We start from the raw sequence: 15,578 nt of genomic DNA, 5'->3' as shown, positions 1-15,578 counted from the left end.
CTCTGACACTCAAACATTACATGCTTGTAATTGTAACACAGTTACAACTGGGACAAACGCTGTCCTTGTTGCGTATGTTCCTCCCCGGGCGAAAGAATCTAAATGTGAAGCACACATGTAGGAATAATTATGCATTAGCACGATAGAATGCATGAAGGACAGCGGCTTAACAAGGTTACAAATGCAAGTAACACTTTGTTTAACCTTGTAGGGCTGATATTGGTTGGCCCCATTTCCACAGACCTCCAACCCTGTGCATTGCCACCTGGTGGTAAACCTGTGCCTTCAGCTGCCCTGCCCACCTGGTCACCACAGCTAAAAGCAAAAATATGCATTGCATGCCAAAAGCACTACCAGCAGCTATCACCAGTGGCACCATGTAAGAGGAAGTCTTGGCAGAGGGGAAGCGGAGATGAAATGTGGCAGTCACAGGAGGTGTGTACAGCTAGCTATGTTTTTCCACTCCGCTGGAGGTACAGCCAACCTGTTCTCCTCAACTATATATGGAAGTAAACAGGATGCTAACAGCGGGATAGAGGTAGTATGCCATATGTAGGTCGGTAATCTTGTTGTTTTGACCAAAAGCTTCTCATAGGACCATAAATTTAGAGTCAATATAAGTCATTCATCTTCTGGGAAACTCAAATGGAGAACATTAAATCTCTCATTAAACCACAAGCTGCTACCATTGCATCCATCCATACATCCATCCGACCGGCAAGAGGCTGAGTACAAAATGTGTACGTATAAGCTTGTGGACAGTATGTACTTACTGCAGGTACAAGGAGCTTCTTGACCTCCTCCACTGCTCTCCTCATCTTGATCTCTGCTCTAGCCTGTGTGTCTTCCACTGTGATGAGGACATGAAGGTCTTCATTTAGGTGTTCCCAGTTTGGCTTCCCTCTGTTCTGCTCCTCCTGGACAGAGAAATAGGAAGAGCGAGAGAGACGGTGAGTGAATGTGACAGTGTGGGTGTGTTAGAGTACCAGTGCAGTAACACGGCATATCAGAGAAAGTGGAGGCGAGAGGCAGGCATACACAGAGGACGACGGGGCCCTGTGAAGAGAGGCGGGATGACAGGGCCGGCCCTTTAGTCAGCTATTTAGCTTTAACTTTGAAAGGACACCCTTCTTTAATAGATCCCTCGCTTCGCAGAGACAAAGATGACAGCTAGCCCTGCAGCAATTAATATCAGTGAAGGATGGATGGATCAGAGAGAGATGGATGGGGATTTTTTTTTTTTTTTTTAAACCGCAGCAACTTCACTTGTTGGAATAAAATTATAACACATAGCTAGGGCTCAGAGTATGTGAAAGTACATGAGTGTGCATCTGCCTCTGACACTTTTTGACATACACTGTAAGGGCAACAAAGGTTCGATGAAGGAGTCGTTTTCCTTCCTACAAAGGCAGCAGCACAGCACTCTCAGGGTTCCAAACTGTAGCAATAGCAGCACCTAAAAGGAAAAAATGGGTTGTATTCAAAACCAGCCATCACTGCTAGATAGCCTTTCAACACAGTTTAATAGGAAGCAGGCTCAAAATTGAAATTTGGCAGACTGACGTTTGGAGAAGCTTTATGTTTTCAGTTGCCTCCATGAAAAGCCCAGTCATACCCAAGTCGTGTGAAAAAGGTAAAATGGGATATATGTACAGACAAAAAAATCCTACATTTGCAGCAAAAAAAAAAAAAAAAAAAAAAAATGGGATCAATTTTCAATTTAGCATAGCTACTTTCCTCCCTCTTCTTGTTGCCCGGCTGACAGTAAATCTAGCGAGCAGACACTGAGAGCGCTCTAAAAAGCTTTTGAGGTTGGATCGCATGTCAGCGTACAACCATGAAAGCCAGTGGTTTGAAAGCAGACTACTTCCCCTTGAGGTGAGGAGTTGAGGTCTAGGTTGTCTGAAAAAGATACAACCTCAGATTTTGATGTGTGACACCACATTATAGCACCAAAAAGGGAAAAAAGGGATAATAATGCTCAAATGTTTCAGTTCGTGAAGACAAAACGTGTAAAGTGAAAATGAATCTGACTGCATTGTAAAATCAGAAATGTTTTTCCAAAGGAGGTCAGAGTCTCGAGCAGTCAGCTGCATACTCTCCTGCTGTTGTTCATAAATACTGTATCGTTTACTCCCGCCCATACAAACCACCTCAACTCCAGATCACGGCTCATTTCTGAGTAGTGAGCGAACTGCTGCAAGGATGTCTAATTACAAACAATGCATTGCAGTGCTCTGCATGGGGTCCACCTGACATGATTTCAATATACTCAACGAGCACCTCAAAGTGAGGTGGAGCACGCACGCACACACGCACACACGCACGCACGCACAGTACTAAGAGCTTGAGCTGAGTGCCACCCACCTGCTTTCTACTCCACAGAGAGCTGTTGCCATGGCACTGCTCTTTACAACACACAGACACACACACGTGCACACACACAAGAAAGTTCAATATTCCACTCTCGTTTTCCCCTTTTCCACACATGGGTGTGGGTGGGAGGGTTGTTGGGGGGCTAGATTTCAGCAGTCAGGCCATTATTTCTCCATGGCTGTTTGCTTATGGCCTATTAGGGGACATGGGGACTGGAACGTGACTCAGCACTTTCTGGAGGGGACAAGACAGAAAGGCCACAAGGGCTGCCACTGTATGCAGTACACAGTATGAAAACACATCGCTGACACATAAAAGTATTTACACTGACAGACTCCTGCTCAAGTTGGAACCAAAAAAAGATTTGTCGGTCACATGCTTGTGCGCATATGTGTGCAAAGTGTGACCACCAAAGCTCGGACAGATTCAGATTTGGTAAGAATTTTATTCAAATATATCTGGAGGGGGGAGGGGGGGGGGATGCGTACACCCACACATCTCACACCAGCATGACTGCCTGAGAACAAGGTCACTGTGTGCCTCTGAGAGAATGTGACAGCATGACAAACAGGAGGAAGGCTGGAGGGGGAGGTAAGAGGAGACCTACCAGGAATATTGGGAAGGCCTTTGAAGACAATGTCCACGCTGGCCAACATCAAATGCCACAGCAATAGCCACGTACCGGAGGGCAATGGATTTTGGCAATGCACGTAGCATGAAAAAATAGCATGGGGATTGCATCTATAAACACCATCTAAGAACAGGATCAAGGCGAAAGGCTGCTAGTCAGTTATGTTGCCCAACATCCAACGTCTGTGCAGCACCTGTTAGCCCATTGCATTTCACACCTCTCAGAAAACTTAAGGCCTCAATTCTCACCACATATTAAAAGGTTACAAAAATACAGCACTGATATTTTTGACAATCCCTTTTTTGGTTGTCCTAAAAATCGTGATTCAGCGTAGGCTTTTTAAACTTATTTCATGATCCGAGTAGTCACTTTTTACAGTCAGGTACACTCAAAAGAATCTTTGGCCATGCGGCGCCACGATTTTATTGTTATTTTGTTGGTATTTGACAGTCTAGCTACTGTTTCAACTCTGCCTTTGCTACTCTGAACGGCCCATTTGCCTTTGATCCTAAAGGATTTCCCAACTAAGGTCAGAACAACTGAGGCTGAATGCAAGCAGGCCAAACAGGTGCAGCAGAGAGCTGCAAGGACATGGAAGGACAAGAGAAGATAAGCAACGCTGGAGAAGAACAGTAAGCACTGAGGGGAAAAGATATAACTACATATTAAATGAAAATGAAGCAGATTACAGAATAAACACAGAAAACCAACATATCCACCCCCAAAATGTAGATGACAGTGGTTAAAAAAACTCAACTTATCAATAAACAAAATCAAAAATGACAGACTGAACATGACATTACTAAACAGGTCACCTTTAAATCTTTGTGGATAAAGGACATAGCCAGCTATCACAGAGAAACAAAGACATGAATTACTGGGTAATACGGCAAGTGTAGCTGCACCCTCTGCTCAATGCCAATCACATTAAGGGTGCTCAAAACAGACCAAAAACAGCCCGCAACACAACTCTGTTACAAATAAGGCTTTTCAGATTGCAGTGAGTACAAATCATTCTCTCAGCCATCAATACCATATGGATGTTGATTTCATTTTAAAGTCAAAGTGACTTTGTGCAACACTTTATGTCCATTAGGTATTCGGTTTCAGTCAGTGTATTGCAAACCAGGCCTCAAGTGACCCTACAGGCTCTAAGCAATGGGACATATTGTTTTTAGGGTGTATTTTATCCATTAGCTACAACAACTAAACTAATGTTACTAAACTATTGTTAACAGTTGGTCATTACAGTGATTAAGTATAAATTCAAAAACATAAAAACAGCTTGAAAGAGTTAGAGCTATAAATATAAAATGAGAGAAAAGAAGCAGGCAGATATTTTGACTCGACATTGTTTCCCTTAAGTTGTTCAGCTTAAGGTAAACATTGCTAATAACCAGCCATTAATATTAACTAATTAAGGTAGACTAAATTATTCACTGCTTTCTCTCTCCATGCACCAGCATCTGTGCACTGAAAGCATGAATCCGTAATACCTGCATGTATACTCTGCTATTCTCACAGTGTGCCCTTTTGCGGTTGGATGGTGCCAAGTTAACCGAGGCACAGCCCCGATGTCTACCAGCTTTTCTGGTGTGTAATCAGCCTGGCAGCCTGTGCTTCTTCCACAATCAAATATTAATGTTCACAAATGAAATTGGATTTTATATATAATTTAGAAATGTACAACACTAAATAACTGCCTTAGTCCTTTTCTACGACAGTCACCTTTTAACCTCCTAAAGCCATTTGCAGAGGAAAAACTCCAAGGCAACTAAAGTAACACCTGGACTCTAAAGACTTAAGTACAAAGAAGCTATTGTGGCTCTATCGAAGTGCATCCAAAGATGAGGAGCTAAAAAAATAAATTAAAATGTAAACAAAACAAGTAGGTCTGCTGCAGAGCCAGCAGGCTAATGGAATTCAGTGTATTGACTGCCAATGTCACATATTAACTCTTAAGCAATAAATGCAGGAGCTGTAGTGTGACTCTGTCTATGGGCTGGCACAAGCTGATGGCTCAAATTGGAGTCCGATTCTATTCCATCAGTGACCGTGCTGATAGCACAGTTTTAGCCATTATGTTTTGGGACAATCAGCAAAAAAAACAAATCAAAGCAAATTCACTTGATAGAGAACATTTTTCAAGTGCAAGTCTGAAAGGACATTTAGTGCGACTCTAAATAAAACAGCCATCTACGTAATTTCACCATGTAGCAGCCAAAATAGAATTAGGGAATAGGTTTTGCAAAAGGGAAGGAAAATCCCTTTTCTGCCTGTGCAGCGGTCGATACAGTGTACCTGTAATTTAATTGCAGTTGTTCTTGCTGCTGTTTTGCATTAAGCGCGACTGCGGGAGTGGAAAACAGAGACCAAAGCTGCCACGTCAGGTGAAAATCTGATTGGAATATGGCTGCAAAGAGAGTCCTTTTTAGCTGTCAGAAAAATAATTACTCAAATGTGTCAGAAAATCTTTCATCTTTCCAACCATACTTCTCTATTCAGAGATGTTGCAAAAATCTACGTGTACCAGTCACTCTTATAGAGACCTCACAAGTTATTTTCATGTGTTAGACTCCCCTGTCTCACCCTACGCTGGATTTCAGATGCCTGCACATACACACAGACATTTGTAGTAAGTTCACTATTTTCATATTCTGTATTTGCCTACCATGCCAAACCATAAATGATAAATATACTTCTGCTGGGCTCTGTCCATTATGGCTGCCAACATCATTTTAGCGTCAACACTACGGTGTGCAGGCCTGCAATCGTTACATCACAGGCCGTGCTGCAACTCATTTGACAAAGAGTGTGTCATTACAGAAATATTGTGCCTCAGTCCTGAGGAAATGTCGATGGTGACTCGGTCAGAGGCACAAAACAGATTTTTCTCTAGTGTCTTTTTTTTTTTTTCGTTAAAAAAAAAAATTAACATTTAAGAAAGAACGGTTTGCACTCGATTATTTACTCAGGGGCAAGAAATTCAGCTGTTCTAGGGAAAATTCATAAAAATCACTTGATTTTTCCATCTTGTCCAACATGTTTCAATTTCTACTTCAGATATTCTAGTCTAAATAACCCAATACTGCACCATTAGACAAAAGACATTTGTTAACTATGCTTAAATACTGTGCTTGGAAAGCAAATACTACAGCAAACAAAAGAAGACTGCAATGCAAAGTAAATTTATGTCAGGCAGCCTAAAACAAAACATGATATGTGTTGTTACATAAATATACAACAAATAATTATAATCTGGTGTGATTAGATGTTCAGGATTACAAAAATCTCCATCACTCGTCATCCATCCGTCTACCCTATTTTTCTCTTCACCTGCTTCTTTCCCTCTTATTTTATTTTCTGCTTTTCTTCTCTCACTATTGTTCTTTACTTTTCTTTCCCATTCCATAGCTCCAGTGAACTGACTCCCTGTCAGGCAGTGCGACCCAAGAGGGAGTAACCAGCTGAATTATTGAGAGCATAAAAATGCTGCTGCTAATGGATCCTGAATAAACACACTGGCTAAGCTGCTGCCGTGGCATCCTCTTCTGCCACGGGGCATCAAGCTGAAAATACTGAGGTTGAGAATGCAGTGACTGGGAGCTCCTCACGCAGCTTTATTTGCAGCTGAGCCACAGCCATGAGACGCTTCAAAGCTTTTGGGGTCCTGTAAACAAATCTCATAGTATCTATTATGATTTATGGATCCAGAAACAGTCACATTATTAGGCGTTTTCCTCATTACGCACTGTAACGCAACATTAATGGTGAAAAAAAACAACATTAGTGGAGTGTTGAGTGATTAATGTAATTAAATCTTCAGTTATAATTTTGTTTAAAAAAAGACATTCGAGATAGGGATTTATTGTGCTGCAATCAATTTTGGTGTTCTGGTTTTGTCTCTTTTTATGAGTCCAGCAAATGCTTTTTCCTCAACAAAGGTGAGACTATATCAGCAAACTCCAGAAGTGGAGACTAGCGAGCTCAACTTCCATTAAAACAATCCTGTAACCCTACCATTTAATTTCTTTTCCATTCACTTATTTGTTGTTCAGTTTAATTAAATTTAAAGTTCAAGGAAATCCACAGTTAAACATTTTTAAATTCCACAAATGTATAATGTTTTTAGTCTCGATAAGTACTCCTCTTAAATAATGATTTTTTTGTAGTCCTACATGGGTGTATGTTAAAATCAAAGCACAATACTAGGGAAAAAAGAGAGAAAAGAAATTAAAAAAAAAAAAATTATTATAATGGATTTGGGGGAGGAAACAAAACCTTTTCCTCATTTACTCAGATTTTCCATATATACACAGTATTCAGGACCATTTATGAAGCATTTTGAACATGAGATCATTTAATTTCTAAATATCAAGTGGAGAAATGATCTTGCTTGCTTAAGTGTGTAATATTTGCCTTGACAGGTCCCATCACAGCATCACACACACACAAAACAAACTGGCACACGTCATTAACTTTTAACACAGTAAGAAATAAGGGAGGCAATCATGGATTCACGTAATGAGCTAAAACAAAAGGATGTGTGGGCTGGTACATGTGTGAGCATGGTCGGTCCCATTAAACAACTTCGGGATCTAATTCCAAAGAAGACGCCGCAGCTGAGCATCTCCATCTTGTTCTGTGATAATGAACTTACTCAAATGGAAATGAGAAGGAAAGATAGAAATTAAAATACAAATGAAAGAAGCCATAAAAAAGAGAAAAAAAGAAAGAAAGTGGAGCAAAAACACTGGGCCAGCAGCAAACTGGATCCTCTAACATATGACTCAGCTGGAATCTGTATGATCTATTGGACTATTTTGTAACTGTTGGACTTTTTTGTTTTTATGTAGGAGAAAGGTAAGTATTTGGACATGGACAAAAGACATTTCTGTAACTGTTAAATTACAGCTGCTTTCATCACACTGTGTCAATGCACTAGTCACTTTTTTAAGTACACCTGTATAACTGCTTGTTAAGCCAAATATCTAACCAGCCAATCACATGGCAGCAGCTCAAAATATTTAGTTGGGTCAAGACAACATGGTGAAGTTCAAAGTGAACACCAGAATGGGGAAGAAAGGTGATTTAAGTGACTTTGAAACTGGAATGTTTGTTGTTGTCAAGACAGGCTGGTGTGAGTATTTCAGAAACTGTTGATCTACTGTTGATCTGTGGGATTTCCCCACATAGCAATCTCTAGTGTTTACAGAAATTGCTCAGAAAAAGACAAAATACAAAGTGAGAGGCAGTTCTCTGGGTAAAAGTGCCTTGTTACTGAAGCAAAAGCGGGCTTGATCTGGTACTAGCAAGGTGTACCTAAAGAGTCACCGATATGATGATGAGCAATTGGGAACACAAAGAAAAGGAACATTTAAAAATTTAATTAATTTAGTTAATTAAATACAGTCAAAAGCAGCCTTTATAGGAGGCTTTGAGGCAGCTGGGCAAAATTTGCACAGTTAATTGAAACAACACATCTTAAAACTGTCAATTTGTCCTTATATTAACTTCCACACAATTCCCTCAGGGATTAATAAACTATTCTTATTTTAAGTGCATCACTAAACCTGATCTGACAGACTTGAAATCTTCCTTCAGGGTGCATTTTTGTTGCTGTTGTCTTGTTGTCAGCCATACTTTGGGATTGTGTTATGATAGGATATGATAGCAAACTTGGCGTCTGACTTTGACCGGGTCTGAGATTTTTAGGACACACACCTATGGTATATCAATTTGAAAATCCTACGTCGACTCGTTGGAGTAATCGTGTCCATGTCACTCGCACAGAGAGACAAAATCAATACTCCAGGCCTTTTATGACTGTGATGTTTCACATCATTTCATTTTATTTACCTAAAGAGCACAGTTTGTAAATAAAATAATGCAAAAGGTGTCATTGTTTTGCATAACTTCATTCCTTTGTGGATATGCAGAGACCTTATATGTCTCCAAAGTCAGCTCGGTATATCCAGAAATAGTGGCTGCTCCTGGCCTTGGCCGACTGGTTTACTACTGGCTTCAATACTTTCCACTGCGCAGCGTTTTGCAAACAGCACTATCAGATATCAGGATGCAGCCACTGGGCATTAGCTAAGCGCGTGTCTGCTTCATGTTTCTTCAAGACCAGTGGGAAGCTTTTTGTGTGACCACTGGCCCAGAAACTTTCGCAATATTGTGTGAAAATTAAAAAATATGAGTTTTCCTCTTGTATATACCAGGCACACTGCCACTGATGATCTTACCTTCTTTTTGTCTCTCATGGAGCTTTTTCCTCGCACCATGATTTTGCATCCTGTTTCTGCTTCCAACTGTTTGGCTGTGAGTCCCCGCGGGCCAAGGATTCTCCCCACAAAGTTATACTGCAGATAGAGAGAGAGAAAACCTTGTGAGTCTATATACAGACACATAAAAGACAGAAAAAATTTACATTTTATTTACCTCAGAAAAACCCTTCATAAGCAATAAGCAGTTTCCATGAGCTTTCAAAAAGCATGACCTCAGCTTTGTTGGATATCACGCCTCTGCTACAAAGACTACACGCACAGCCAAAACTACCCTCTTTCAGCCTTTCAGGAGCCATTTTCACACCTGCACTACAGCACTGAACTTTTCTCGACAACAACACTGGAGGATTTGTGTCTGAGAACACAAATATCCATATCAGTCTGACAGGATATTAAATTGACCCCACCCTGCCAGTTCCCTATGCAGTGTAATGTCCACTTCACGTAAGCGAGTACGCGTGCAGGTGCCGTCCATCATGTGTTTTCTGTGATCTACCAGGCCATGCTTAACCCCAAAATAGATTTTTTCCCCTTGTCTGACACAAACAATCTGCTGTCTGCTAAATGTAGGAAAGGAAAAGTTGGTAACCAGCAGACACAGTTCCTCTTTGTAGTTTTTTTTTCCCCACCTATTTGACTGGAAACTGTGCTAAAATAGCTGCTGGTTGTATTTTTTGTCCCTTCACCACAATGAGAGCACAATCACAGACGACAGTAAGGTTGGCTTGCCCCAATAGATGTCAAAATGATCTCAAACAAAAAATAAAATATTAACTACACAGGGTGTAGTCTGGGTGGGCATGGTGGAAAAGGAACAAGGGAAATTGAGGTGGAAAGTGTGCTAGGGTTTGTGAAGTATGGCAGTGTGTTTTGACACAATTTTATTATCATGGCCCCCCTTTCACTGGTGAGTGGCTGTGGAGCTTTGTACCACAAGGAAACAAATTTGCCAACATAATCCTCTTGACACGAAACTGGTTTCCAACAGGATAAAGAGAAAACATGTTGGAATAATCCAAATCAATTTTCAGCCAGAACAAAAACAGAGGGTAAGGAGGAGCACAGTGATGTATAAAAAGGTAAACAAACCACCCAGGTTTCAATAACGTATGCAACGGCTGGTGGAGAGCATGCCAGGTAAGAGATGCCCCCTCCCCCCTTCTTTTTCTACCTGAAAATGCTCACTGCCATAGCGGAAAGCTTTCCTTGACAATCAGAAGCACAACTATTCGTCTCTTGGGCTGTCGCAATGAGCTGTGACACCACAGCATTAAATTCTTAAAACGCAGTCACATCTGCTTACGCACGCCACCGCACCAGTGCCTCTGCAAAATCCAAAAGGCTATCAGAGGAGTCACATTTAATTACAGAGGGATTACAAATTTAATGTGATGTTGCCAGTATTTCCCCTAAACAACATAAATGCTACTGAGGACAATCGAAAACTCCGGGCCTTTTGTTTTTCTAGTCCCTGTCGGTGGGTTTTGCCTGCATCCCTGGCCTGTCTCTAACAGGAAAGATACACCCTGTGACTGGAGTCTCCCACAGACGATCCTGGCGTGCTGCTACACAGGCTGCAAGCGTGCTTTTCTCTGTCACAAGGCAACTGTCTGTTTGGTTAACTCGAATGCAGGAAACTGGCACAGGGGCTACATTTGTGTGTGTGCGTGTGCCAGCTGAAGGATGTAAGGACACCTGTCCTCGGAGGTCAGCCACCAACGAGGTATGGTGGCCTGCTTCTGACTTGTACGTAAACACACACATGCATGCACAGCCTCGAGAAGCACAGAAGAGAGAGCTGTCTGTCTGCATCACAGCTCCCGCTGCAGACGAGGGTGAACCCTGAATACTGTGGTACTCCTACACATACCACACAAACACACCGTTTCTAACCCACTAAACTCAAGCTACAGTGATGTGTGTTACACTCTGCTAACAACAGTGGTGACATATTTGAAAAATGCTTGCTATCAAATTAGCAAATACAAGGTTAAAGAGAAAGAAAAAAATCTAAAGGTATACGTAGATTTCTGTACAGATATGACATGTGACAGCTCCCATTGGCCTTAAAACCTACAATATAACCCATCAGTCCCAAAACTGACAGATTTAGTCATTGTGAATATATTAAATACATATAGTAGATGAATTACACAGCAAGCTTGAATCATCGGATTATAGAAGGGGGTAGGAGAATATCTGATTAAAACTCTGAGGTGGCAACTAGTCGAACCACTCGCCTTTTTACAGCAGAGGTGTACAATGTGAACATGATTATGCTGTGTTTGTCGGAGAGCAGTGATACGAAGGAGGAAAGCAGGAAGAAATAAAGAAAGGAAAAAGTTAGAGATGATGCCACATCTTGTTTTACCACTACTTGGGAAATGATTATGAGTAAGAAAGGCCAGCACCGGCACATTCTCGCATTTTTCACACTGTGCAGGTAGACAAGCTAACTACTCAACTCCATCTGACGGGTCCTTGCAGATAAAAGAAGTGTGCGGACTGTTATGGCCCCAGGCCCTCTTGCGATGGTGCTGTCTCTATTGTGTTGCAGGGGTTCCTGTGTACAGCTGAGTAAGACTGGTGGAAAAGCAGAAAACCCAGCGAGCACTCTGCACAGCTATTTAAACGCCACGTGCCTCGTCTGGCTTTGTCTCACATGTCCATATATTGCTTGCACACTTCACATTTCTTCCTGCAAGTTTCAAAAATATATATATTTGTTAAGCTGGCAGTACACCTCAGTTTTTTGCGTGACTACGCGATCATTTCAACAAAGCAGCCACTCATCATAGTTAAACTTGAAATTTGATTTGAAATGTAACACTGCTGTAAAGAGTGAAGCCACATTTACTCAGTAATAGAATAAAGCTCAGCATTTTAATTGTAGTGGATGGCTCGCTTTGCTCCCTGGTCTGCAGTGAGGGTTTGACACTCTTTTCATGGATGTTGATATGCTTTTACAAAAAAGCGACCTCCATTTTCAGCCACTGGAATGTAGAGACAATGAACAGCCAAGCGGGTGAGTTATCAGAAGGGTACAGGGCCATCGACTCTGCCAGGAACTACACTCAGTACAGCCAGACAGGGGAGAAGGACGGATACCGTGCCCTGACTGCCAAATGCACTATCCAGTCTTCACCCGGGCCTGCTAAACTATCAAGCTAGCTTTCATTTTCTGTCTTCCTGCTGTTAAATCAACTCTGTGCTTCTGCAGACTTAAAAAACATCTGGGAGCCATCATTTTTCTTGTCTGGACTTCCAGAGCTTTATTATTGATTATTGTCAACAGATCTATGATTTTCCTCACTAAAAAGAAAAAGGAGGGGGGTTTGGGCTCGATTATTTACAGTAGTAGAAAATTGCAATGGAACCCTTAGAGGACAAAGTCTTCTCTTCAGTTCTTGAGTTCAGTGTCACGTTATCTGAGTTTTCTCAAAGTTCCCCCCCCCCCCCCCCCCCCCCCAAAAAAAACCCCAAACAACAAAATACAAATACAAACATATACAGTATTCACACATAGCTCATGTGTAAACACAAAGACATACAGATGCGCACACATTCATACTCACAAAGCCCCCTCCAGGACAAAAGCTTACACTGACATTAAAGGGCCTTTGTTTAGTCCCAGTTATCGCTACTCCACAGGCGGGTTATGGTGTGTGCATCTACGTCTCTGTCACTGTGTGTTTGTGAGCGTGTGTGACACAATGTATGGGGTGAACTCTTGCAGACACCCTCGGCATACAGAGCTGCACGGGTTTATGTGCACGGGCATTCTGGTTTTGTGTGAACTACTGAGAAAAAACAGCAGTTCCACCAACAATGCTCACAGAAGCAGAACAATTGTGCCTTTGACGGCGTTTGTTTGTGGTGGTGGGGAGACAGGAAATGAGATCATGCTGAGGGTTCTGACTGTGTGCGTGGAAGGCTTATCGAAGAGCCGGGCCAGGCTAGGAGCAGAATACCAATCACTTATTAACCAGCCTTGCTGGGCTTATGGAAATGAGGAATAGTTCATTCAGTGCAATGCATCATGGAAAGGAGGAACCTGGTTACACCAGGCACCATCATCTCTCCCCATCTTTTCACTTACTTTATTCTAAACCTCCCTCAAAGTCTGAAAGCATTATTGCGAAACAATGATACCCACCATTTATTGCAAAAGTCCCATTTCCTCCAACCCAAGATACATTTTGTCTCATTTCTCCAACGTAACAGTTTATGGAGGCTTTACAGAGGTTACCAGCCTGCTTAGTTGGTAAAATGCATCCCTTTTGTTTCCATATCCTCCCTTCTGTATCCATTCATAGCTTCTGGAAACTCTGCGGGCTTCCTTTTCCTCTTTGTCCAAGTAAACAGGACCTTGGCGTTTCCTTTGCTTATCTGTGACCCCCACCCGTGTAGTGGACAGGTCTTTCATTTAATCACAGACAACCTCCCTGCTTTTAGTCACTCATTTATCTTTATCTCTAGTGTTGCGTCACTGAAATAATCCATCATATTTACCTTCACACTAGTGCCTGATCCCTACCCCTGCCAATAAACACTATAGAAGGAATATGAAATGGAGCAGACGGGTGTATAAACTACTGAAACCTGCATACCTGATGTTCGGGAGGGACAGGGGACACAAGGCCATAGGCTGATGAAGGAGTGAAAATTAGACTTAGATTCCAGTGGTGACATTTACGCCTCAAAGCCCTACAGACTTCAAAGCTCTCTATTCAGCACACCCAGCATTTAGTGCCTAATCCATAGCTCCTTTGATAATTCTGTTTGGGTTTATTTCGGGGTTGCAGGCAGGGTGGAAATACAGACGAGTGAGGACGGAGAGATGGAAAGCATAAAGACTGATATTGGCTCAAAGTTTGGAAGATGTGAGTAAAGAAAGCAGGGAGCAAAGTTTGTAACCCTTTAGATAAACAAGAAGCTGGGATAAAAAATAAACAAGTAGAAACATGCTCAGTTACATTCAGCCTCACCCCTATGGTTAAACGTTGCATAATCACAGTGAATCAATAGAAGACTGAGAAAGATGTGGATTACTGTTATTCGTGTGATGCTAGCTTTCTCAGGAAAACTTGATGCCGGTTAGTTACATCTCACCAATATCCATTCAGTTTAACAGAATTATGCAAATTCAGGTAAAGCTGTGAAATCACACTTGCATCAGCTGATTAGCCATCAGCTTCTTTACTCACTTGTACTGATTCATAATATGACAGCCAACCATGTAACTGATAACAGCTAGTCATACACATTCATAGCCTGATCTGCTTCTAGCAACACCCTGGGATGCAACAACTTCCTGTTAAGTTTTCGGTAATGTTGATGTTGATATCCAGCATTTATCCTGGCGTATTAGATCTCCCAGCAGTGTCTCTCATTATGAGCTATTTCCAATAAATTGTTGATTCCTTCAGGAGATTATCTTTCAAAAAAAATTAATAAAACAAATAATGTTGGTACTGACACAGATATCAAATTAGTATAGTCGATATTTACATCCAAGATTTTTGCTCAGCAGTAAAATCCTGGTACTTACACAGCACTCTTCAAGCATTAAAAGTGATTTTCTCCCACACATTGATACAGTGCTTTTTTCAGTGCCTTCAAGTGCTTTCCAGTTATCGCACACATGCAAACTGATGGACCATCAGGGGTGACTTGGACACTCTGGGATCAAACCACTGACCTTACGATTGTTAGACGAAACGCTCTATTACCTGAGCCAGAGTCCAAACAGGACAGGTCTTGCCAGCTGTCTCTGTTTTTTTGTTTTTTTTTAAGTCAAAGGCATAGATATTAGTATTTGCTCAAAAATCCTGTATCAGTGTGATCTAGTATATGTATGCAGATAGTGTAGCACTATTGATACAAGCTGACACGACATCCCCAGTGCAGTCTTTGATTCCGGTGTGGGCGACCTGCTTCATTTTGTCCTTGATTCTCACTTTTCACCCTCCATATCTGTCAGCTTAATGATTCACAGACGGATGGGCCAAAGCAGCACGTGGCACCATCCACCCAAAGTGTGCAAGCACAAGCTGCTGCTACACAAGCTGGCATTAGTGCGGTAACGGAAGCACGTCTAATAGCTTATACTTTTGCTCTTCGTCGTTTTAACTGACAACAACAAATAGAGTTCTCGCTGCTTAAATTATTATTGTAATTACCTCCTTATCAAACGGCTAACTGGAAAACCATCCGTTCATCAAATTATCAGCATCATGCATGGCTGGCTAGCTATAGTTATCAAAATCCTCCTCTCTGCC

At 41.7% G+C, this 15,578-nt stretch overlaps 1 protein-coding gene across 5 annotated transcripts in view; it reads right to left on the bottom strand.

The window, feature by feature from the left end:
* qkia (QKI, KH domain containing, RNA binding a) overlaps positions 1-15,578 on the bottom strand; it is a 79,014-nt gene that overhangs the window by 27,785 nt on the left and 35,651 nt on the right. For all 5 annotated transcript variants that reach the window (XM_035910966.2, XM_006798491.3, XM_035910965.2 and 2 more), the window contains exons 3-4: positions 9,256-9,372; positions 774-917 (exon numbers count right to left, since the gene is read on the bottom strand). In XM_035910966.2, the coding sequence (XP_035766859.1) occupies positions 774-917; positions 9,256-9,372 (261 nt within the window). The remainder of the gene's footprint in view (positions 1-773; positions 918-9,255; positions 9,373-15,578) is intronic.

This window comes from Neolamprologus brichardi, chromosome 19 (genome assembly GCF_056152115.1).
Source record: "Neolamprologus brichardi isolate AB-2024 chromosome 19, ASM5615211v1, whole genome shotgun sequence".
NCBI classification, from domain to species: domain Eukaryota; kingdom Metazoa; phylum Chordata; class Actinopteri; order Cichliformes; family Cichlidae; genus Neolamprologus; species Neolamprologus brichardi.
Note: the sequence above shows the minus strand (reverse complement) of the source record. Positions and strands in the feature narration are given on the sequence as shown.